The sequence below is a fragment of the Aotus nancymaae genome, unplaced genomic scaffold (genome assembly GCF_030222135.1).
Source record: "Aotus nancymaae isolate 86718 unplaced genomic scaffold, 86718_ANA_hifiasm-v0.15.2.pri h1tg000053l, whole genome shotgun sequence".
Classification (NCBI taxonomy): Eukaryota; Metazoa; Chordata; class Mammalia; order Primates; family Aotidae; genus Aotus; species Aotus nancymaae.
In genome coordinates this window covers 32981221-33007116 of record NW_026988467.1, presented here as the reverse complement: position 1 = coordinate 33007116, position 25896 = coordinate 32981221, and the positions used below count along the sequence as shown (strand labels likewise).

The 25896-nt window shown below is 46.3% G+C and overlaps 2 protein-coding genes across 2 annotated transcripts in view; both read left to right on the top strand.

The window, feature by feature from the left end:
* The window catches only part of CSF3R (colony stimulating factor 3 receptor), an 87939-nt gene that overhangs the window by 4682 nt on the left and 57361 nt on the right, over nucleotides 1–25896 (top strand). The window lies entirely within an intron of this gene.
* On the top strand, nucleotides 2562–3020 carry LOC105709268 (large ribosomal subunit protein uL14-like). The gene has a single exon (XM_064363710.1). The coding sequence runs from the start codon at nucleotides 2562–2564 to the stop codon at nucleotides 3018–3020; it is 459 nt and encodes a 152-aa protein (XP_064219780.1).

Sequence of the window (25896 nt, the reverse complement as noted above, 5' to 3'; positions counted from 1 at the left end):
AGGAGGTGGAGGTTGCAGTGAGCCAAGATTACACCACTGCACTCTAGCCTGGGCAACAAGAAAGAAATTCCATCTCAAAAAAAAAAAAAAAAAAAATGCCTGAGATAGCAAAGGACTTGTCCAGAGTCACATAGCCAGTCAATTGTACCTAGTGGCCAAGAAGAGCACTCACTCATTCATTCATTCAGTCTGCTTCATTGGGCACCTACTGTATGCCAGGCATTGTTCTAGGCACAGGGAACCCAGCAGTGACCAAGACAAAGCCCTCACCATCATAAGGCCTACATTCCACGGAGAGAAGGACAATAAATACACGAACAAGTAAATCTGTAGAGTGTCAGGTGGAGAGAAGTTCTATGATGAAAAATCAAGCAGAGCAAGGGGGAAGCAGCAGCAGGGAGCTATCTTAGATCAGACAGCTATGGAGGGCTCTCTAGAGGGGTGACTTTGAGCTGAGATCGATGAAGAGATAGGGAAATGTGTAGGAAGAAGCAACTCTGGTCCTGGAAAAGGCAGTGGCCCCTGACACAGGAGGGTCTTGGCATGTTCAAGTGACGGCGAGAAGGCCTGGGTGGTCAGGGTGGAGTGAGCAAGAGAGGCAGTGGAGGCCATGGCAGATAGGGTCCTTCCTGTACACTGTGACCCGGATCCGGGGCTTTGTTCTAAGCTGTGTTAGGAAGCCAGTGGGGGGTTTTGAACAATCATGAGGGGTCTAAAAATTTTAAGGGCTCACTGGCTTCTGAAGGAAAAACAGATGGCAGGAGGGATGAGGCATGAAAGCAGTTCGTTCAGAGTTAGAAAGCTATTGCCCGAGACAGGTGGATCACGAGGTCAGGAGATTGAGACCACCCTGGCTAACACAGTGAAACCCGTCTCTACTAAAACTACAAAAAATTAGCCAGATGTGGTGGCTGCATCTGTAATCCCAGCTACTCAGGAGGCTGAAGCAGGAGAATCACTTGAACCCGGGAGGCAGAGGTTGCAGTAAGCTGGGATCACACCACTGTACTCTAGCCTGGGCAACAGAGGGAAACTCCATCAAAGAAAGGAAAGAAACGAAGGAAGGAAGGAAGGAAGGAAGGAAGGAGGGAGGGGGGAGGGAAGGAGGGAGGGAGGCAGGGAGGGAAGGAGGGAGGGAGGGAGAGAGGGGAGAGAAAGAAGGAAAGAGAGAGAGAAAAAGAAAGAAAGAAAGAGAAAGAAAGAAAGCAATTGCAAGGTTCCAGGTGAATAATGACAGGAGCTTTAACCAGTGGTAGGGTCTCAGATTTGAGATGCATTTTGGAGTTCAAGCCAAAACGAGTTACTGAGGTAGTGAAATAGAATGTGAGAGAAAGAGAGGACAAAAGGGTAAGTCCGAGGTTTTCTGCCTGAACATCTAGGTGAGGTTTCCTGAGATGGGGACGGCAAGAAGGAGAGATTTGATGAGGGGGCAATGAAAACTTCCATTTTGGACACGGTGAGTTTGAGGTGCTGGCCATGACTATCCCAGGTTGGATATAGGAGTCTGAAGTTCAGGGATGAACTTGGCAGTCATTACCATATAGATGGTGTTTAAAGCCATGGAGAGAGACACCTACTTCCAGCCAAGATGAAGTAACAGAGGCCAAATTTATCCTCTCGCCTGAAACAAACAAATAAAACACACACAAAATATATAATACAACAGTTTTCAAGATACTGGACATCAGAAAACAAAAGATAGAATCCCTTAGAGACAGAAAACAAACAAGGAGAAGCCTCAAATCATCTCAGCTTGCTGTCTTGGTAGAGTTTCTAGGTTGCATCACAGGAAGCAGGAATGGAAGGAGAGCCTGGAAAACATCCTAAATTGAGGAGATAGAGCTAGGGGTCCAGGGAGACAAAGACAACTAGAATTTGCAGGACAGAGCACTCAAAAGGAGAGACCTACAAAGAGAGCCAGAACCCCGGACACCTGCGGAGGGTCCCCCTCAAATATTCATCAGAGCACTGATTAGCACAGGTGTATATGGAAAATACCCAAGGCTGAACAAATAATCCTCCAGAGGTATAGAGGAAACAGTACCCAGCAATCACACAAGGCCTGGAATAACATCTGTACTCACCAAGACTAGAAAACCTCACAATGAATGCGGGATGGGGTAGAATACTCAGAAGATGCTCGCCTCAACAATGAGGAATAATTAGCCCCAAATTTAAATGCTGCTGTGGTCCCACCTAACAAATCTTCAAAGCAAGACCTAAAGGGATCAAACTCTTCCTGCAAATAAATTAATTGCATTCCAGAACAAAGTTCAGAATATTTGTAGAAATGCAAAAATAACCAGGAATATAAAGCACACCTAATGTATATGTAATTGGAGTATCCAAAGGAATGCAAATATACATCTGGCATCTAATCAAAGATTATCAGGTATGCAAAGAAACAGGGAAATATGTTTCATGATGAAGATAAATTAATTAATTAATTGAAACTGACTCAGAATTTACATAGATGTTAGTAATAGTAATTAAGCAGAAGCATTTGAGATATTAAAAAGATGCAAATCACTAATTTTTTTTCCTGCTTTCCGGCGTTCAAGATGTCGAAGCCAGGACGTGGTGGGTCCTCTGGTGCGAAATTCCAGATTTCCCCGAGTCTTCCAGTAAGAGCTGTGATCAACTCTGCTGACGACACAGGAGCCAAAAACCTGTATATCATCTCTGTGAAGGGGATCAAGGGACGGCTGAACAGACTGCCCGCTGCTGCTGTCGGTGACATGGTGATGGCCACAGTCAAGAAAGGCAAACCGGAGCTCAGAAAAAAGGTACATCCAGCAGCGGTCATTCGACAACGAAAGTCATATCGGAGAAAAGATGGCATGTTTCTTTATTTTGAAGATAATGCAGGGGTCATAGTGAAGAATAAAGGCGAGATGAAAGGTTCTGCCATTACAGGACCAGTAGCAAAGGCGTGTGCAGACCTGTGGCCCCGGATCGCATCCAGTGCTGGCAGCGATGCACGATTCTTTAGTATATTTGTAAAAAATAAAAACCTTTAAAACCATTTAAAAAAAAAAGACACAAATCGAACTTACAGAGATCAGAAACAATCTTAGGGGAACATTACACTGGATGGGAGGAATGACAGATTGGACATTCCAGAAGAAAAGATTAGTGAACATAAAGACATAGCAATAGAAAGTACTCAAAATGAAGAAACACAGAAAGAAAACTCTTTTTTTTTTTTTTTTTTTTTTTTTTTTTTTTGAGACAGGGTCTCACTCTGTCACCCAGGGTGGAGTGTGGTGGTGCGATCTCGGCTCACTACAGCCTCCACCTCCAAGGCTCAAGCAATCCTCCCACCTGGGCCTCCTGAGTAGCTGGGACTACAGGCACACATCACTATACCCAGTTAATTGTTTGTATTTTTGTAGAGATGGGGTCTCGCCATGTTCCCCAGGCTGGTCTCCAGCTCCTGGGTTCCCTTGATCCACCTGCCTCTGCCTCTCAATGTGCTAGGATTAAAGGCATGAGTCACTACACCTGGCAAAAAATTAAATTTTTTAAAAGGGGACATCAATGATCCAAGGGACAGCATTAAACAACCTAATATATGTGTGACTGGAGTATCCAAAGCAAGTTAGGGGGTCAGCCTGTGATTCCAAATCCAGCAAAACTGTCTTGCAAAAACAAAAACAAAAACAAAATGAGACTATTTCGGATCAAAAAAGCATAAAGAATTCATCACCAACAGACTTTTGTTATAAGAAATATTAAAGGAAAGGCTTTAGGCAGAAGCAAAATAATACCAGTGGGAAATATGGATCCAGGGAATTAAAAGCACCAGAAGCGGTAACTACGTGGGTAAATATGAGTTTTATTATTATTTCAAGCACTTTAAAAGATAATTGACTACCTCAACAATAACAATATATATTGTGGGGTTTGTTTGGTTTTGTCGTTGTTGTTGTTGTTAATTTGGAGACGGAGTCTCCCTCTGTCACCCACGCTAAAGTGCAGTGGCATAATCTTGGCTCACCACAACCTTCGCCTCCCAGGCTCATGAGATTCTCCTGCCTCAGCCTCCTGAGTAGCTGGGACTACAGGTGCCCGCCACCACCACCCGGTTAATTTTTGTATTTTTGGTAGAGTCGGGGTTTCACCATATTGGCCAGACTGGTCTTGAACTCCTAACCTCAAATGATCCACCCGCTTCAGCCTCCCAAAGTGCTGGGATTACAGGCATGAGCCACCACACCCGGCTGGTTTATTTTATATATATGTAAATTAAATGTATGACAACAATACAATAATGACTGAGAGAGGAAAAGCAGGGATGTGCTATTGAAAGACTGTTGCACTATACCTGAAGTGGTATAACATTCTTTGAAAGTAGACTGTGATAAGTTAAAGATCCATATTATAATCCCTAAAATAACCACCTAAATAACAATATTAGAAGTTATAGTTAATAGATGAACAATAGAAATAAATTGGAAACATTAAAAATACTCATTTTACCCAAAAGAAAGCAAAAAAGATAAAAAGGGGAACAAAGAGTAGATGGGACAAATATAAAATCACAAGGTTATAAACTTACACCTAGCCATGTCAATAATCACATTAAATATAAACGATCCGAACTCCCCAATTAAAAATTTTTTTAAAAATCAGGACCCAACCATATGCTCTTTCAAAGATATGTCAAATATAAAGGCACACATAGGGTAAAAGGAGAAGGATGTCAAGAGGTATAGCCTGCTAGCACTAAACAAAAGAAAGCTGTAATAGTTACACTAATATCAGACAGACTAGATTTCATAATCTATTAGGACCATAAAAATATTACTAGAGATAAAAAAGTTCGTTTTTTTTTTTGAGACGGAGTCTTGTTCTGTCGCCAGGCTGGAGTGCAATGGCACAATCTCGGCTCACTGCAGCCTCCACCTCCCAGGTTCAAGCAATTTTTCCACCTCAGCCTCCGGAGTAGCTGAGACTACAAGTGCATGCCACCACACCCGGCTAATTTTTGTATTTTTAGTAGAGACGGGGTTTCACCACGTTGGCCAGGATGGTCTCAATCTCTTGACCTCATGTGATCTGCCCGCCTCAGCCTCCCAAAGTGCTGGGATTATAGGCATGAGCTACCGCGCCCAGCCAAAAGTTCATTTTATAATGATCAAAGGGTCAGTCAACCAAGAGGGCGTACTTCAAAATGCTTACGCATCTAATTAAATAGCTCCAAAACACATGATGCAAAAATGGATACAACTGCAAGGAGAAATAGACAAATCTACAAGTACAGTTGGAGATTTCAATACTCTTCTCTCAATAATTGATAAAGCAAGCAGACAGAAAATCACTAAGGATTTGGGAGATTTGCATAACACTATAAAATATCTTGGCCTAATTGACATTTTTAGAACACTCCACCCACCATCAGAATACACATTATTTTCAAGGGCACAGAGAATATTTTTAAAGATAGATCATACTCTGAGCCACATAAAAGGTCTCAATAAACTTAAAATAATTCAAGTCATACAAATGAAGTTCTGACTGTAATAGAATTACATTAGAAATCGATAAGAGAGATATGTAAAAATCACCAAATACTTGGAGACTAAAGAACACACTTTTAATAATCCATGGGGTCAAAGAAGAAATAAAAGGGAAAATTATAAAGTATTTTGAACTGAATGAAAATAAAAATACAACACAAAATTAGTGGGATGCTTCTGTAACAGTACTTAGGATATTGACAGTAATAAATACCAATAGTGAAAAGAACAGTTTCTGAGCAATGACTTCAGCTTCTGTCTTAAGAAACTGGGAGGGGGGAAGAGCAAATTAAACCCAAAGTAAGCAGAAGAAAATAAATAATAAAGATTAGAGCCGAAATCAATGGAATAGAAAAATAATCAAGAAAACAAAGACGAAAGCTGGTTCTTTGAAGAAATCAATAAAATTGACAAACCTCTAGCTAGATGGATCACAGAAAAAGAGAGAAGACACAGCATTACCAATATCAGGAATGAGAGAAATTGTATCACTACAGATTCTACAAATATCGAAAGGAATAAAAGATTATCTATTAAATACGTTGAATTTGTAGTTAAAACCTTCCCACAAAGACACTTTCAGAACCAGGTGATTTCACTGGGGAATTTTAGCAAACCTTTAAGGAAGCTGCGTGATTGTAAAATATATATTAGTCTTTGTACCATTTCCTGTCGCTTAACTCCTAAAACCCTTGGAATCGCCAGAGTGGCAGGAGTGCCTTTTGTATACTATCTTAGTCCATTCTCATGTCTATAATAAAATAACTTAGGCTGGATAATGTATAAATAGGAGAAATGTATTTCTCACAGTTCTGGAAGGTGGGAAGTCCAAGATCAAGGTCCTGGCAGATTCAGTATCTGGGGACGGCTTACTCTGTGCAGCACAGATGGTGCCTTGCTGCTGTGTTCTCACACGGTGCAAGGGGCAGAAGGGACCTGGCACCTCCCTCCAACTTCTTTTTTTTGGGGGTGGGAACGGAGTCTCACTCTGTCACCAGGCTGGAATGCCATGGCGCTATCTTGGCTCACTGCAACCTCCACCTCTCAGGTTCAAGAGATTCTCCCATCTCAGCCTCCCGAGTAGCTGGGACTACAGATGCCTGCCACCACGCCCAGTTAATTTTTGTATTTTTAGTAGAGATAGGGTTTTACTATGTTGGCCAGGATGGTCTCGATCTCTTGACCTCGTGATCCACCCGCCTCACCCTCCCAAAGTGCTGGGACTGCGGGCCTGAGCCATCGCACCTGGCCCCAACTTCTTTAATAAGGGCACTAATCCCACTCACCAGGGTGTAATCCTCATGACTTAATCACTTCCAAAAAGGTCCCATCTCTTAATACTATCATCTTGGGGGTGAGGTTTCAACATATGAATTATGGGGGTACACTAACATTCAGACCATAGCATATGCTAACAAGATGACTGGTGGCTGGCAGGCCCTAGACAGCTTCAGAATGAGAGCTTCAGAAACACCAAGGCATGATTAAAGGGTTGAGACTTTCAGCCCTACCCTCAAGTCTCCAGGGATGAGATAAGGCCTGAAGGTTGAGTTGAGCACCAATGGCCAGTGGTTTAGTCAATCATTCCTGTTTAATGAAGTCTCCATAAAAACCCCAAAAAGACAATGTTTGGATGAGCTTCCAGACTACCAAATGCATGGGATTCTTGGAGGGTAGCATACCCAGAGAGGGTATAGAAGCTCCACGCCCCGTCCCCCATGCCTTGCCCTATCTGTATCCTTTGTAATATCCTTTATAGGCCTGATGCAGTGACTCATACCTGTAGTCCCAGCACTTTGGGAGGCAGAAGTGGGAGGATCCCTTGAGCCCAGAAATTCAAGACCATCCCTGGCAACATAGTGAGACCCTGTCTCTACAAAAAAAAATAAAAATAAAAAATTAACTGGGCATAGTGGTATACACCAGTGGTCCCCGCTACTCGGGAGGCTAGGGCAGGAGGATCACAGGACCCCAGGAGTTCAAGGTTGCAGTGAGCTATGATCACGTCACTGCACTCCAGCCTGTGTGAGAAAGTGAGACTCTTGTCTCAAAAAAAATTATTTTATTTAAAAATAAATTTACATTTTTAAAAATCCTTTATAATAAATTGGTAAATGTAAAGTGTTTCCCTGAGTTCTGTGAGCAGCTCTGGCTAATCACTGAAATCTAAGGAAGGAACCCTGAGAACCCCTAGGTGGCCGAAAGCACAGGTCATACTCAGGGCTTGCAACTGGCATCTGTGGTGAGGGGGAGTCTTGTGGGACTGAGCCTTTAACCTGTGGGTTCTGAAGCTATCTCCAGGTAGACAGTGCCAGAATTGAACTGAATTAGAGGACTCCCAGCTGGGGTCCACTGGAGAATTGCGTGGTGTGTGGAGAAACAACCCACACACATTTGGTGTCAGAAGTATTGTGTTGAGTCGTGTGTGAGAGTAGAGAAACACTTTGGGTTTTAGCCATAACACCAATTCAACACACACTCTCCCAGAAAATTAAAAAGGGAAGAACAATTTCCAACTCATTTCATGAGGCCAACATTACTCTGGTGACAGAGCCAGCGAAGACATTACAAGAAGACTACAGACCAGTATCTTGAACATGTATGGAAAATTCTAAACCCAAGTTTAGCACATCAAATCCAACAATATATAAAATGGATAATACATGATGACCAAGGAAGTTTATCCTGGAATACGAAGTTGGTGTCACGTTCAAAATTAGATCAATGTAATTCATACTAATTTCCTTCTGTTATGTAACAAATTACCACAAACTTTGTGGCTTAAACAACAAAAAATTATCTTACAGTTTGGAAATCAGAAGTCCAAATGGGTTTCATTAGGCTAAAATCAAGGTGATACAGGATTGCATTAATTCTGGAGGTTCTAGGGGAGAATATATTTTCTTGCCTTTGTGGGTTTCTAGAGGCTGTCTCCTTTCCTTAGGTCATAGCCCACTCCTCCATCTTCAAAGCTAGCAGCATAACATCGCCACGTCTCTCTCTCTCTCTGTCTCTCCTCCTCGCTCTCTCTTTCTTTTTCTTTTCCTTCTTCTTTTTCTTCTTCTTCCATCTCTTAAGGATTCTTGTGATTACGGTGGACCCACCTGGATAATCTAGGATACTCTCCCCATGTCAAGATCCTTAATTCAATCATATAAGCAAAGTTCTTTTTGCCATGTTAGTTTCATAGGTTTCAAGAATTAGGGTATGGACATCTTTACGGGGCCATTATTTGGCCTACCACACACACAAAAAAAAGAAAAAACGTGATCAGATAAATAAATGTAGAAAAGAATTTTACATAATCCAGTATTCATTTATGTTTCTTTTAAAAAACTGAGCAAACTAGAGGTAGAAGAGAACGTCCTTAGGCTGATAAAGAGGATCTGCAAAAAACCTACGGTATCATTATTCAATGGTTAAAGGCTGAAGACTCTCTCCTTAGGACTGGGAACAAGGTAAGTATGTGTACTCTCTTCACATCAAATCAACATTGTACTAGAGATCTTAGCCAGTGTAATGAAGCAAAAAAAAAAGAGTTTAGGGGGTAAAAAAAGCATTCAGATTGAAAAGCAAAAGGTAAATATTTTCTTCACAGATAACATGATTATGTACATGGAAAATACAATGAATCTACCCCAAAAAGCTACTAAAATTAATAAGTGAGTTTAGCAATATCATAGGATAAAAGAAAAACATAGAAGTTCAGGCATAGCAGCTTATGCCTGTAATCCCAGCACTTTGGGAAGCCAAGGTGGGCGGATCACTTGAGGCCAAGAGTTCGAGACCAGCCTGGCCAACGTGGTGAAACCCAGTTTCTACTAAAAACACAAAAATTAGCCAGGCGTGGTGGCACATGCCTTTAATCTCAGCTACTCAGGAGGCTGAGACATGAGAATCGCTTGAACCTGGGAGGCAGAAGTTGCAGTGAGCCAAGATCGCACCACTGCACTCCAGCCTGGGTGACAGAGAGACTCAGTATCAAAAAAAAAAAAAAGAAAGAAAGAAAAATACAGAAAAAAGGTGCATTTTTATATACTAGTAACTAACATTTGGGAATCAAAATTTAAAAACTGATACTACTTACAATAATATCAAAAGTTCTTAAATAATTAGGCATATATCTGACAAAAGATAGATAAGCAAAACCTATACCTTGAAAACACAAAATATGGCTGAGGGAAAATAAAGAAGACTTAAATAAATTGATGCATCTTGTTCATGGGTTGGGAGATTCAAGAAGACTTAAATAAATTGATACATCTTGTTCATGAGTTGGGAGATTCAATATTATTAAGATGGCAATTCTCCCCCCAAATTAATCTAGGAATAGAAGAGAACTTCCTTAGCCTGATAAAGCGCATCTGTGAAAAAAGCCTACTGTACCATAATACCGATGGTTAAAGGCTGAATACCTTCTCCCTAAGATTGGGACTAAGGTAAGTATGTCCCCTCTCAAAATCAAATCAACAGGATTTTTTGTAGAGGTTGAAAAACTGATTCTAAAATGTGTATGAAAATGCAAAGGACCTAGAACTGTAAAAACAAATTTTAAAAAGAATAAAGTTGGGGCTGGGTGCGGTGGCTTACACCTGTAATCCCAACACTTTGAGAGGCCAAGGGGGAAGATCACCTGAGGTCGGGAGTTTGAAACCAACCTGGCCAACATCAAGAAACCCCATCTCTACTAAAAATACAAAATTAGCCAGGTGTGGTGATGCATGCCTGTAATCCCAGATACTCGGGAGGCTGAGGCAGGAGAATGGCTTGAACCCGGGAGGTGGAGGTTGCAGTGGTATTGGAGTAACGATAGACATATACAACCCTGGAACAAAATGGAAAGTCCACAAATATATATGTGTGTGTGTGTGTATGTGTGTGTGTGCAGCAATAGCTGCCAAGGGTACACCTGAAATAGGAAGATCCAGCTTCCCTTCCAGCTCCCCAGAGTCTCCAGGACCCCCTGAGGGCAGATGGGAGATGGAGGAGCCCCAAACCCAATGGACATTTAGCAGAGTGTTTAAGACTCTAGCTCAGGACCCCAGTGTGAATTTAGCATTTAGGCTTTCTACTTATTAGCTGTGAGACTCTCAGTTAAGGCATTTCACCTCCCTGAGTCTCCATTTCCTGTTCTGTAATTCTGTAAAATCATATATATATGTTATACCCGAGTGAGTTAGAAGGAAAGCACCACACTCTGAGTTCCAATTGAGAGTCCTTTATTGCCGGCGACCGAGAGTCAGCTCTCGCTCAAATTCTCTTGGCCCCGAAGAAGGGCCTTGATTCCTTTTTATACCTTGCTTAGCAAAGGGGGTGGCAAATTGGAATTTTACAGAAGCAGAACAAGCAAGTTAGATAAGGAAGCTGGTGACCAGAGGGTAGGAGGTTCCCAGGATTGTTGGTTACCAAGGGGGGTAGCAGGGGGGACTTTCCATGCAATCAATGAGTCACCAAGCGGGGTAGGTTATTCACAATAGCAGGTAGACTCACCAAGCAGGATGGATTACAAGGGTTACAAGGTACTGGGTACTGCGTGACCCAGCTGTGCACCCAAAGGAGAAATGGGAGGGAGAGGCTAGGATGGAGTTTGTCAGGCTCACATCTAAGATGGAGTCTGTTAGGCTATCACATATATATGGCAGAATTAAACACTCCATGTTTGTTTAATGAGGGAGATGAGCCAGTAGTAAATAATGTATCTATAAGGATGAGCTATCACTTAGCCCAGCCCCCTGCACCCAGGAAAACATGTACACAAACCCCAAAAGATAGCAGTCTGAGGACTGAATTCAGAGCCATCCACCAGTCAGAGATTGGGAGGAGAAGGGCCTGCCAGAGACTGAGACGGAGCAGCCAGGGATGTGGAAAGAGAAACGGGAGAGGGGTTCCTGGAAGCTGAGTGAAGAGAGTGCTGTTTCAAGGAGAAGAGAATGATCAGCTCTCAGACACCACCAAGAACTGAGAACTGATGACTGAACTGGCAGCTCAGAGGTCACTGGGAACCCAGTAAACTGATGGGGGCAAAGTCTCACTGGAGTGGGCTCAAGAGAGAATGAGAAGGAGGAAGTAGGTGATGGAGAGGACTGGAGATTCTTTTCAGAGACTCTGCTAAGAGAAGAGAGAAGATACAGTGCCAAGGAATTTTTTTTTTTTTTTTTTTTTTTTGAGACGGAGTCTTGCTCTGTCACCAGGCTGGAGTGCAGTGGTGCAATCTCGGCTCACTGCAACCTCCATCTCCTGGGTTTAAGGGATTCTTCCGCCTCAGCTTCCCAAGTATCTGGGACCACAGGCACCTGCCACCATGCCCAGCTAATTTTTTTGTATTTTTAGTAGAGATGGGGTTCCACCATGCCAGGATGGTCTCGATCTCTTGACCTCGTGATCCACCCACCTCGGCCTCCCAAAGTGCCGGGATTACAGGCATGAGCTACCGTGCGCCCAGCCACCAAGGAATTTTTTTAACAACAGAATTAATCCTATACCCCAGTGGGTGAAGGTCAGACAGGACTTAGAAGACAGCACAAAGTGCCCCCACCCCTGCTGGGGCTGGAGTGATCCCCCGGGGCTCAGGCCACTACTCAGCCAAGCAGGGGCAATGGCTGAAACTGTGGGGCCAAAGCGGGGAATGGACTAAGAATGTTCCCTTGAATGTTCTCCTGCCCAGAAGAGTCCCAGACACCCAGGCACTGCTTAGGGACCACTGTTCCTCCACCCCACCCCAGGTTCAGCTCATGCTCCACCTTCTGGTTTAACAGAAGATCCTTGTTTGAGAACGTGCCTTCCAGGGGCAGTGGGAGCCCAGCAGAAGCAGCTGGTGCGGAGAAAAGTATCCCGGCTTTAGAATCATAAGGACCCAGACCTGGACTCAAGTACCAGTTCCAGCTCAGTGGAGGACCCTGGGCAAGTCCCATCACCACTCCCAGCCTCCACTTCCTCATCAGTAAAATGGGAGTAATAATTCCATCCTCCCAGCATTGTGGTGAGGACCGCAGGGGAAAATCTGAGTGCAATACCAAGTATGGGGGGCAGCCCGAGGCATGGGCGATCCTTTCTTTCTTTCCCTTCCAGCCTGCTCCCTGGGACTCCTGAGGGGCTCTCCTCCCCGCTAGCCTCCTCCCCTCGTGGGTCCCCATTTGGCCCTGGAGGTCTCCAGCTCCTCTCCTCCTTCTGCCCTGATGTGACAGAGTTCTGTGGTTGGGGCCAGCCAACCCATGACAGCTGCAGAGGCAGCAATAGCTACCAAAGGTGTCCCTGAAATAGGAAGTCCTCCAGCTCCCAGAGTCTCCAGGACCCCCTGAGGGTGGATGGGAGATGGAGGAGCCTCGAACCCAAGGGACGTTTAGCAGAGTGGTTAAGACCCTAGCCCAGGACCCTAGGTTGAATCTAGGCTTCCTACTTACCAGCTGTGAGACTCTCAGTAAGGCGCTTCACCTCCCAAAGCCTCCATTTCCTGTTCTGTAAAATAGTGTCTACTTCACAGAGTTGCCATGCGGATTAAATGAGATAATGCACGAAGGTGCTTTGTCCAGCACCTGGCCCATGCAGAGCACAGTACATATGGGCTATGCTGCTGTTATCAGCTCCCACCCAGCTTTCCTAGAGGCTGGTGACCCCACCCACCTGGAGCCCGAGTTCCTGGGAGCCAAGCCTGGGTTCAGAGAGCCAGGTAGAGGCAAGGTCAGATGCTGCTCCTTCCCCTAACATAGTCCCACCTGCATCCACAGCTCAGGTAGGGGCTTCATAATAATAGAAATCCCCTAATCGCCTGCTCATCACCTCTCCAGTATCTTGGATCTGCACCTCTCCTAGCCAGGGCCCCTCTTGCATTCTCCCTGCTACTCCTGGTTTGGGAACAAGATGCGACCGATAGAGGGGCAGACACCACCTCTGTCTTCCTCAGCTGGTACAGTCCAGCAGTTGAGAGTGTAGACTGCCTGACTCTGTCTCCTCCTAGCTCCGTGCCTTCAGGCAGGTTACTTGGCCTCTCTGTGCCTGTTTCATAATGTATAAAATGGGGCTAAGAATGGTACCCCCTCATAGGGTTATTGCATAGATGAATCAATGTAAAGTGTTTATAAGGGTGTCTGGCACCACTAAGTACCATTTAAGTATTCACTACTCTTCTTACTATTATTGTATTTATTCAGGACATGTCCAAGTGCACAGTAGGTTTCAGGACATGCTTGCTGCATGAATGGATAGATGGATGGATGAATGAATGAGCGAGCCAGCCAGCCTCTAAGATCCTTAGTTCACTGATAACTGATAACAAAGGCTGTGGGTTTTGAGCACCAAGTAGGTGCCAGGTGCTCCATGCCACATCATCTAATCGAATCCTCGCCCAATGAAGTGGGTATGATTATGCCCATTTCTGATAAGGAAATCATAACTTAAAGGTTCACTTGTCCACAATCCATAGTCATTTTTCCTCCCTTTTAATTTTTTTTTTCCTGAGATGGAGTCTCACTCTGTCGCCCAGGCTGGAGTGCAGTGGCACAATCTCGGCTCACTGCAACCCCTGCCTCCCGGGTTCAAGCAATTCTCCTGCCTCAGCCTCCCGAGTAGCTGGGATTACAGGCTCACATCACCACACCTGACTAATTTTTGTATTTGTAGTAGACATGGGGTTTCACCATGTTGACCAGACTGGTCTCAAACTCCTGACCTCGTGATCTGCCCGCCTCAGGCTCACAAAGTGCTGGGATTATAGGCGTAAGCCCCTGTACCCGGCCTCCTCCCATTTAATTTTTAATTATACACATGATACAAAATCGCCAAAAAAATTCTAAAAAGAGGCAAAATAAAAACAATAAATGTAACATCACCTGAGATTCCACACCCAGAAATTACCATTGTCAAGAGTTTGCTGACTATCCTCTAAACTGCCTTCATGCAAATATATTTTTTTAACAAAGATGGGCTCGCATTATGCATAGGCTGCACTACAGTAGAGTGTGGCTCTCTCTATGTCGATAAATACGTACCACCGGCAGCAGCTAGGGTTCCGTCAGAGAGCCAGACCACAATTTATTTAACCAATTTGCTTTTGTGGGATATTTAGCCTGACCCAATTTCTCACCATTTTATGTGATGAATATCCTCCTCATCCATACAACTTTATGAACTTGTTCAATTATTTCCTGAGCATAAATTCCTAGACATGAAATTTCTGAGTCAAAGACAGTACACATATTAAGGACTTTTCATATGTACATACTGCCAGATTGTCTCCCGGAAAGGTTGTACCAATTTCCACTCCCACTGGTGGTGAATGAGATACAGGCTACTAATACTGAAGATATGAAAAACAGATCAGAAGTGGCATCTTAGTCGGAAGGGCCAGGAACACGCTAACCTCAAAATCTCAGTGGCATAACACAACAAAGATTTCTTTCTGGCCCACGGTGCAGGCTCGACCTGGTTCAGCAAGAGAGTCTCTGCCTCCCATAGTGGAATTCAGGGACCCAGGCTGACAGAGAGCAGCCCTGCAGTTGTAGCTGTGCCACCTGGAACATGGGACCTCCAAGGTTGCCCCAGAGTGGGAAGAGTGAGCATCCAGCTTCTTAAACGCCTTGCTCAGAAATGAGACACATCCTCTCCCTCGCTGCATTGGCTGGAACTATCTCGAGGCCCTGTCTAACTGCACGGGGGCTGGGGAGTGTGGGGTCCCAGGTGTCCAGGAAGGAAAGACGAGCCTGTTACACACAAACATCAGTCACGTCTACTACAAATGGTAAAGGTTAACATCACGGAAGCCTTCCTTCGGCAAAAGAAACCTGAGTTGAATCCTCTTGTGACCTGTACTGGCCCCAGTGTCACCCACTCTGGTGTGGCTTTCCTTAGGAAAGAATTGTTTCATCTCAGTGTAATGAACACAAGTGGGGGACCAGGCTAGTGAGTCGGGCAGTGGGCTGATGACAGCTTCTCTCTTCCCTGCAAGGCAGCTCACCTCCAGTGCTTGTCCTGGGCTCCTCGCCAGAGCTATGTGGACTCCAGGAAGGCTGAGAGTGAAAGGCTATGCAAGGCGGTGCAGGAGCAGAGTCCATGAGAAGTCCTGTCTCTTGTAGCCCACTCAGCCAGCCCCTGACCTGACAGCAATAGAGAACAGTATGAGGTCACCCGCCCCAAGGTCAGGTGCAAACAGGAAATAGTGGTAAAAATGAGAGATCTGGAGTGAGACTGCCCGGCTTTGCAAACCGGCCAAGCCCCTTACCATTTCTGCTGCCTTGCCCAAGTTGCCTAACTTCTCTCTACTTGTTTCTTTATCTCTACATGGGGATAACAAGAGTAACTACCTTCAAGGGCTGGCATAAGGCTTCCTTAAGTTCAATATGCATTTCTTCATTGAACAACGGCACACAGACACCCTTATATCTGGCACTGGGGATACAGAGACTAGCACAACAAAACTCCTGCCCTTAAGGAGTTCAATTCTCTTAAGGAAACAGGCAGCATATAAAAAACTACAAATAGCACAGGAGTTCAGGCGGTAATAAGTGCTAAGAAGAAAAATTAAGCAGAAGAAGGGGGATAGACAGTGATGGGAAGTGCTTCTATTTTGTCCAGAGTCTTTGCCTCTGTAACATGCTTTTGAGCAGAGATCTAAATGAAGTAAAGAAGAGAACCACATGGCTATCAGGGGAGTCATGTCCAGACGGGAGGAAGGGTGGGTGCAAAGGCCCTGGGGCAGAAGCATGCCCACAGTGGCAAAGGAGCAAACATCGCTGGGGAAAATTAGCAAGAAGCATGCCAGGAGACTAACCCAGAGAGGTGTCTGCGGCCATGAGAAGGACTTCAGAGTTCACTGCAGACAAGATAGGGAGCCACTGGAGGGTTTTTTATGGTGTTTAAAATACCATGTGACTGGCCAGGCCTGGTGGTTCATGCTGTAATCTCAGCCCTTTGGGAGGCTGAGGCAGGTGGATCATGAGGTCAGGAGTTCAAGACCAACCTGTCCAACATGGTGAAACCCCTGTCTCTACTAAATATTAAAAAAAGTTAGCCTGGCATGGTGGCAAGTACCTGTAATCCCAGCTACTCAGGAGGCTGAGGCATGAGAATCACTTGAACCTGGGAGGCAGAGGTTGCAGTGAGCCAAGATCATGTCACTACATTCCAGCCTGGGCAACAGAGTGAGATTCGGTCTCAAAAATAAAATAAAATAAAATACCATGCAACCTTACAATACCAAATGCCTGGTACATACATGCTCAATAACTATTTTGATTGATAGCAGTGATTGTGGTGATAATCGTGATGACAACCCTGATGACGGCCAAGGTAGGGTGTGGTTAGGGGCAGGTGCTGAATCTGCATATACCATAGAGGTGGAGACAGAAGTCTGTGAAAACATAAAAATGTCTTTCCATGAACTCAATCATTCTTGGTCCTTCCCACCCTCTACCCATCCTCATCCTGTCCTTCCTCCTGATCTCAATCCCCTAACGTAAGTTGTTAAAGGATGGGAGGAAAATAAAGATTTCTCTTCGGGTGTTAAAAGCTATTTGCAGTGGGAATCAAGCAGTATTGATGGGGGAGAGAGGCACAGCCAGGACCAGACATCTGACAAGATGGAACTCCGGATGCCAGTTTCCCGTCACCTCACTTAGGGGACTAGAGGCAGGGGAGAAAGAACGAGAGGAAGAAGAGAAATGGGAGGCTATCCAGGAAGAAAGGGGAGGGGCAAGCAAGGGTTGAGGGGAGGGACCCCAAGTCTGAGGAGGCTGGCATTCTCCAGCCACTTAGAGGGCACCCAAGCCCAACAGGGGTAAGGCTGTAGGACCTTGCCTAAGGTCATCCAAGTCATCTGGGCACAGCATCCTCCCCACCTACAGTCCCAACTGCAGACGTGTTGGGCAAGGGAGCAAGAGGGCATTCCTAATGCCTGTACCTCCCCAGTGCCTAGATAGAGAATAGGACTAGGAGTGTTCCCTTGGCGGCTGGGGCTTCTGTTCCCTCATAAAGCTTCCTGCCCCTCCTCCCACTGGATTGGCCCTCCTGATCTGCACGCATGCATACACATGTGTGCACATACAAACATGCTTACAGCTGTGAGACAATGGAGGCTGCCAGTGAAAAGTGAAACTTCTGAAGGCACACTAAACTGGTTTAAAATCTCACTTCTGCTTCTCATTGCTGTGTGATCTTGGACTAGTGACCTCTCCTCTCTGAACCTCAATTTCCTCATCATGGGTTGTTGTGAGGATTAAATGAGTGAATCTGTAATGGAAGAATATAGAACAGTACCTGGCACATAACAATAAGTGTGTGCTACCATTATTATACATATCGACATAGACTTTCATACAGACTGCCCGGCTTTGCAAACGGCTGAGCCCCTTACCATTTCTGTGGCCTTGAGCAAGTTCTTAACTTCTTTGTATGTATTTCGTTATCGCAACATGGAGATAACAAGAGTAACTACCTCCAAGGGCTGGCATGAGGCTTCAATAAGTTCAATATTCATTTCTGCATTGAACAACCACACACAGACACCCTTATGTCTGGCACTGGGGATACAGAGATTAGCAAAACACTGTGAGTGTGCACGTGGGTTCAGTTTTTGCTCTCAGAGCAAAACCTGAACCCACGTGCACACTCACAGTTACGCAGACATGCACAAATGGACACAAGTGCCAGCAAAACCCAGCACACCTGCACACCCCAAAGCAAGAAGTCAATAGGAGGTGTTCCTTCCGGCCCCAGCAGGAATTGTCCCTTATCAACCTGCAGAGACCCAGCCCACAGGGCACTCTCCCACTGGCCCCTCAGCCAGCACGGTGGCCCAAATCCCCCAGCCCCACCCCAGGGTCTGCCATCCAGTTTTCTTTCCACTGGTAGAATGGCTCCAACCCAGCCGCCACACACAGACAGAAGGCCAGGAGCCCCCAGTGGGCCTGGAGGTAGCAAGGGTGAGTGCCTGAGTTTATCTTCTGTTGCTTACAACGGAATACCTAAAACTGAAAAATTTATAAAAGAAAAGAATTTATCTCTTACAGTTATGGAGGCTGAGAAGTCCAAAGTCGAGGGGCAGCATCTGGTGAGGGCCTTCTTGCTGGTGGGAACTCTCTGTAGAGTCTCAAGGTAGCACAGGGCATCACATGGCAAGGCGGGGGGCTGAGGTGCTAGCCCAAATCTCTCTTCTTATAAAGCCACCAGTTCCACTCCCATGATAACCCATTAATCCATGAATGGATTAATCCATTCATGAGAACAGAAACATGATGACCCAACCACCTCTTAAAGGCCCCACCTCTCAACACTGCCCCATTAGGAATTAAATTTCAACATGAATATGGAGGGGACCACTATTCAAACCACAGCAGGGACTTCCTCTAGTTCAACTCCTTAGACCTCTGTTCCAGCACAGGAAGCCCTTGATCAAACTCCCCTCCTTCCCACCTCCATCCTTCCCATACACCAGATTTGCCTTCTCAGATCCCTCCTGTGACCTGTCCCCCATCGACTCAAGAGCCTGCAAGGAATCCCCAAAGAGTTGTAGGGGTAAAAGCCATATTTTTTCTTTTTGTTTTTTCTTTCTTTTTTTTTTTTTTTTTGACAGAGTCTCACTCTGTGGCCAGGCTGGAGTGCAGTAGCACAATCTTGGCTCACTGCAACCTCTATCTCCTGGGTTCGTGCAATTCTCCTGCCTCAGCCTCCCAAGTAACTGGGATTACAGGCAGGCACCACCACGCCCAGCTAATTTTTGTATTTTTAGTAGAGACAAGATTTCACCCTGTTACCCAGGATGGTCTCGAACTCCTGACCTCAAGTAATTCGCCCACCTCGTCCTCCCAAAGTGCTGGGATTACTGGTGTGAGCCACCGTGCCCCACCAAAAGCTACATTTTAACCTGGTATTCAAGGTCCTTCAGACCAGCTCCCAAGCTGCCCACCAGCTTGGTGTCTTAGCCTGTGTCACCAATGTAGTTGCTCTTGATACCTGCCATGGTTCCCCACCTCCTGTTTTCTCTGCCTGCAGTCACCTGTCACCTGCCTACCCACCTTAACCTAAGGAAGCCCTTAAGGACAAGCTCAAAACCTATTCACTCCATGGAGCTTCCCATAAACCATGAAGGCCTTCCCATAAACACCTGCAGCCCTTAGCCACCTGCCGCTGTGCTCTACCTGCCCCAGGCACATCACTTACTTCTCCACAGCCCACTGCCTGCAATTGACCTGTAAGTCCACAGGACAGGGACCTGGTGCCCTTTGCTCCAAGATCCCCGGTCTGGCAACAAGGAGAAGATACAGAATCATCATCATTATTATTAAATAGTTGTGTGAGGAAGAAAAGAAGGGGTAAAAGAGGCCAGATGTGATGGTTCATGCCTATAATCCCAGCACTTTGGGAGGCTGAGGCAGGTGGATCTCTCGTGCCCAGGAGTGTGAGACCAGCCTGGGCAACATGATGAAATCCCATCTCTAAAAAACTAAAATTTTAAAAAGAAGAAGAGAGGAAGGCAGGGAAGAAGGGAGGAAGGCAGGTAGAAAACAGATCACTATGGACAGAGTCAAATCTAAAGGCTGGCCTTAGGAAGAATAACATTTATTGAGAACTTACCTGCCAGGCACTGTTCTCATTGCCATTCCTATGAAATGAGTGTTGTTATTCTCTCAGTTGTATAGAGGAGGAAACTGAGGCACAGAGAGGTTGTCGGAAAGCACTCATCAACCTCTCTCAGTAGAAAGACATGGAGACAGGATTTGAACTCAGGAAGACTGGCTAGGATCTGTGCTTTTACCATCACTCTTGATTGCCTGTTGAAAGACAGATTTCTTTTTAAAAATTAGAGAACTGGGATTTCCCAGCCTCGTAGCAGAAACTCTAGGAGGGCAGCAGGTTAGTTCGCTGGGAAGGCATGCCAGGCTAAGCTGGGTGACCCAGCAGGCACTGCCTGGGGCCAGCGTGCCTGTCCTCCACAGCACAGAGAAAGCCCTCTCCCTCTGTGTGACTTGCAGCTGCCCTATCTGCCCAGTCTACACAGGGCTGAACAAACAAACGTGGCCAGGAGAGAGGGAAGACGGGAGCTCAGATGGAAAATGCGGCTGGAAATGAGCTCCTCTTCCCAAGCCAGATGAGTGCAGACTCAGGGGACTGAGTGCGTGAAGACTCAAGCATAGCTGGTGTCAGCTGCCAAAGGACTCAGGCCTGGAACGGGTGGTGGTGTTCTCATGAGGGGCTGCAGAGGCAGCTCTGGCTCTCCCAAAGGAGGGGCATGGATTCTAGAAACCAGAGGCCAGGGGCTTACAGTTCTTGGCACCATCAGCATCAGCAAGGACCTTGCACACAAGGGCACATTTGCCACCTTGCATAGACCCAGAATGTGCTGGGGACTTTGGGAGAGGCAAAACCGAGGGTTGCTCACAGAGACACTGCTGATGGCTCCTTAAGGATACTAACTAGGACAAACCAAATTCAAACAAGGACCCAAACGATGCTGTGCTGGGAAATCCATACAGAATGAGGAACTGGATTTAAAACAATTCACGGCAGTGAGCAGGCCTGGTGAAATAGAGCAACCTTCGCCAACAGGCTCAGGGTAGGGAAGAGTCTCTACCAACACTGAGGTGCCAGAGCTCAGCTAAAACTCAACTAAAGGGAGCCAGCCGTCACTCATCCCCCCAGCTTTGGGCCAGGGGTGGCACATAGGAGTTGATGGGAGAAGACCAGAGAATAAAACAAGCAGAAATAGATTTTCCCACAGAGCACCGTGGGAGCCCAGAAGAGAGAGAAGTTAATCCTGCAAAACGCCAGCAAACTCCAAAGTGGATCAAAGAGCTAGACTGCGAGGGCTCTGAGACGCTGTGACCACAGCTCAGCCAGTGACTCGCATTTGCTATTTTGGAGCCACCAGGCCATCAGGGAAAGCTCCAATCTTCAGGCATATGAATTGCAGAGCGCTTTTAACACAAAACCTCATGATCTCCTGTGGGAACTGGATCACAAAATGGAGGTGGTGAGAAAATAAAACCTTTGATGACTGTCCATCTCGTGAAGCACCCTACGCTAGGCTCAGGCTGTGTGGGTCATCACATGTGGATCCAAGTCATGCACATGTGGATGTAGCTGTGGCTTGGATATAGTCAGAAAAGGTGCCCTAATTACATCCCCAGGGGAGAGGAAAAGGTGCCCACAACAGCAATGCATGTTGGCAGTGGTCTGAGAAGCACCATTTGGCTGTGATTGCCATGTCCCAATTGGGACTGCCAGTGCTGGCCTCACAGAGGTCCCAGTACACCAAGCTATCTGGTAACAGAGTGGTCTTTCGGCTCTGTGTGAGTTCAGCTGGGATCGGTCTGCGTGAGTTCAGCGGCATTCAGCTGACAAATGGATTTGGCTGGAAAGTCAAAGAGATCTCATTCACATGTCTGGTGCGTCAAAGCTGCTCCACATGGTCTCTCTCTCATTCCTCATGGCTAGCTTGGGCTTCCTCACAATATGGCAGTAGGATAGTCAGACTTCTTACATGGCAGCTGCCTTCTAAGAGCAAGTGTTACAAACAACAAAAGTGGAAGTTGCAGATCTCATAAGATTTGGCCATAAAAATTACACAGCCTCACTTCTGTTATTGGTAAAAGCTGTAAAAGTCCAGCTCAAATTCAAAGGGAGAGGAAATACATTCTACCACTTATGGAAGGAGAGGCAAAGAATGCATAGCCACCTTTAACCCACCACAGAGACCCAGACACTTGATGGGACCACATTCTAAGCCCAGAATAGTTGTTCAAAACCTCAACTTGTCCTGTCCAAGGTAAGGAAAACTGACTAGGGAAAAACTCATGTGAAAGCTGGGATAAGGGGCACAAATATTACCCAGATTCACAGCTGGAGCCTTAGAGAGAGGTGGAGTCCAGATGGCTTCTCCCTCCTTAGCTTCCCAGACCATGAGAGCAGGAACTGACCACCTATATCTTCCAGTCCACCTGCCCCAGGGCTAAGTCTGGGTTGAATTTGAACACACGGGGCCAGAGATGGGGCATGCAGCAGGCAGTGGTGGCCATTGGCGTTGGGACCTTTCCCAAGCCAGGCTCTTCTCTGCCCAACTTTTAGGGACTGCTGAATTGGGAAGGGCTTTTACTCTCATTGCTCAAAGCCTGGAGTGACCCACTCTGAGGGTTAATTTTATGTGTTAACTTGACTGAGCCATCGGGTGCCCAGGTATTTGGTCAAACATTATTCTGGGTTTGTCGGGGGTGGGCAGGTAGGTGTTTTCTTAATGAGATTAACATTTTAACTGAGTGTTTGAGATAGGAAAAAAAAAAAACGTGTTTTCTACTCTCACACACAGTTAACAAAATACTCTCAACACAGAACACTGTACCTCTGGTCATCAAAAATCCCCGCACATACCCCTGCAGTGGAATCCTCTTATTCGATTCAATTCTGACACTGTCTACCCGTAAATAGTGTCAGATTCCACAGGTTAAGAGCTCAGTCCTACAAGACTGCCTCCACTCCAGATGTCAATTGCAAGCCCCAGAGCATTTCATCTGTGCTTCTGACCAAAAAGTCATAAATCAGGGTTCCCATGATCCCCTCCTCAGGTTTAATTTGCTAGAGTGGCCCACAGAACTCAGGGGAATTATTTATGTTTACTGATGTATTATAAAGGATATTACACAGGACACAGATGAACAGGCAGCTGGAAGAGATGCGCAGGGCAAGGCATGTGGGAAGGGCTGCAAAGCTTCCATGTCCTCCCAGGTGTACCACCCTCCACGTGATCAGCAATCTGCAAGCTCCCCAAATCCTGTCCTTGTGAGCCTTTATAGAGACTTCATCACTTAGGCATGATTGATTAAATCATTGACCATTGGCAATCAACTCAACCTTCAGCCCCCTCCCACTCCCAGGAGGTCGGAGATGGGACTGAAAATGCCAACCTTCTAATCATGTGGTTGATTCCTTGGCAACCAGCCTCCATCCTGAGTGAGGCTATCAGGGTCTGAACCCCCAGCCACCAGACATCTCATTAGCATTCAAGAAGGTATCTATCACCTAAAAGATTCCAAGGGTTTTGGAAGTGTGTGCCAGGAAGCTGGATGAAGAGCAAATCTATATTTCACAACACCACACTGAGTAAAGCAGATTGCCTGCCCCAGTGTGGTGGGCCGAATCTAATCAGTTGACGGCATGAAGAAAACAAAAAGTCTGCCTCTTCCTCAAGTAAGAGGGAACTCCTACCCAACTGTCTAGAACTGGGACATGGGTCTTTTCCTGCCTTCAAACTCCAACTAAAACACTAGCTTTCTCTGGTTTGTTTTTGTTTGTTTGGATTTTTCTGAGCCTGCCAGCTTTCAAACTGGAGCTACACCGTCAGCTCTCCCGGGTCTCCAGCCTGCTGACTGCAATCTTGGGGCTTCTGAGTCTCCATAATCACACAAGCCAATTACTTACAATAAATATTTTTACATATATGATTATATATATATATCTTTATATATGTCTCTTCATGTACCTCTATATATTTATATTTTATATTATATATTTCTATACATAAAATAATCTCTATGTATAATATATATTATATATTAAAAGATTTATTATAAGTAATTGGGGCCAGGCACGGTGGCTCACGCCTATAATCCCAGCACTTTGGAAGGCCAAGGTGGGTGGCTCACGCCTGTAATCCCAGCACTTTGGAAGACCAAGGTCAGGAGTCTGATACCAGCCTGGCCAACACGGTGAAACCCAGTCTCTGCTACAAATACAAAAATTAGCCAGGTGTGGTGGAGCACACCTATAATCCCAGTTACTTAGGAGGCTGTGGCAGGAGAATTGTCTGAACCTGGGAGGCGGAAGTTACAGTGAGCTGAGATCACACCACTGCACTCCACTAGGCAACAGAGTGAGACTCCATCTTAAAAATAAATAAATAAACAAAAGTAATTAGTTATACTTACATAACCAGCTGTAATTGTTGGTTCTGTTTTTCTGGAGAACCCTGGATAAAACACCCACACACCCATCCAGAGCTCAATACTGCACAGACCTCTGACCCCAGGACCCCCATCCCTTAGAGCCCAAGGCCCCATCTCTCGTCCCAAGTCGCATCACCAGAATTGCCCAGCTTCCCAGTTACAGCCCAGAGCCCAGCCCAAGTCTTTGTATAAACCAAGATTTCTCTCTGCCCAACACTTGGAACCCAAAGCTTCCTCCTAACAGGACTTTTCAGGACTCCAAGGCCAGATGCTAGTCGGGGTGAAGCATTCTGCCCCAAATTTACCTGAAGCGTCATCCCAGGTGTGGCCTCCAAGCTCCAGCCCCAGCCTGCTGCTGCCTCCCCACTGGACACGGAGATGCCAGGCCCCTGATGGGCACCTGTCCTGATTCTGGGCGAGGCTGTATCCAATCAGCATTGACTCCCAGCGCATTTCCCCCCAACCCCCCCCCCCACACACACACACACACATTGACCCCCAGCACGTTTCCCCCCAACCATACACACACACACATTGACCCCCAGCGCGTTTCCCCCTCAACCCCTCACACACACACACACACACACACACACACACACACATTGACCCCCAGCACGTTTCCCCCCAACCACACACACACACACGCACGCACGCACACATTTCCCTAGCTCCGGATCATTCTGGCAAGTGTATTAATCAGGGCTCTGGCTGGAAACAGACTGCTCAGGACTCCAGAGAGAGTTTCACGCCTGCCCTGGTTGCGGAGGTGTGGGCAGGGCTAAGGGGGCTACAGGGATGGGGAAGCCTCGGGCTGTCCCCTCACAGAAACCTCCCGTTAGCCAGACCCAACTGGAAGCCAGAGGGGGCTCTGCCCTCCACAGGTTCTGCATTGCAGGGTACACAACAGCGCAGAGGAGGGGAGGAGACCTGGCACAGGGCGGGGGTGTGGCAAAACTGGGGAGGGTGAGGGAACTCCTGCTTCTTAGCCCTCCCATGCCCACGCTGCTGTGTGCCCAGCACTTTCTGGGCATCATTGCCTCTTCCTGGGCTTTCCTGGACCGGAGACTGAGGCAGGGCAGGGGCAGGGAGGCCTGTGCCAGGTCAGCCCAGGGACGAGGAGCATGGGAAGTAGGGGTTCTTCCCAGGCCTGAGGGTAGGGTTGCTCCTGACCCTGATCTTCAGAGGAGGTTGGGACTTCTGCAGCCGGGTGCCCCACCCCCACCCCTGATGGGCCACCCCATCCTACGACTCAGGACTCCTCCCTCACTGCACCCCTGATCCCTCACTCTCCCAGCCAGGCCCCACCCATACTGGCTTAATAAAGTTCCCAGCTGACATCTCCTAATTCCCTAATGATTAACTTCCAGTGGATTAGAACCAGGACAGCTATTTAATTAACATGCAGGTCTGAGATTACTCGGGATTCATTAAGACTCTGTGATTGACTTGTT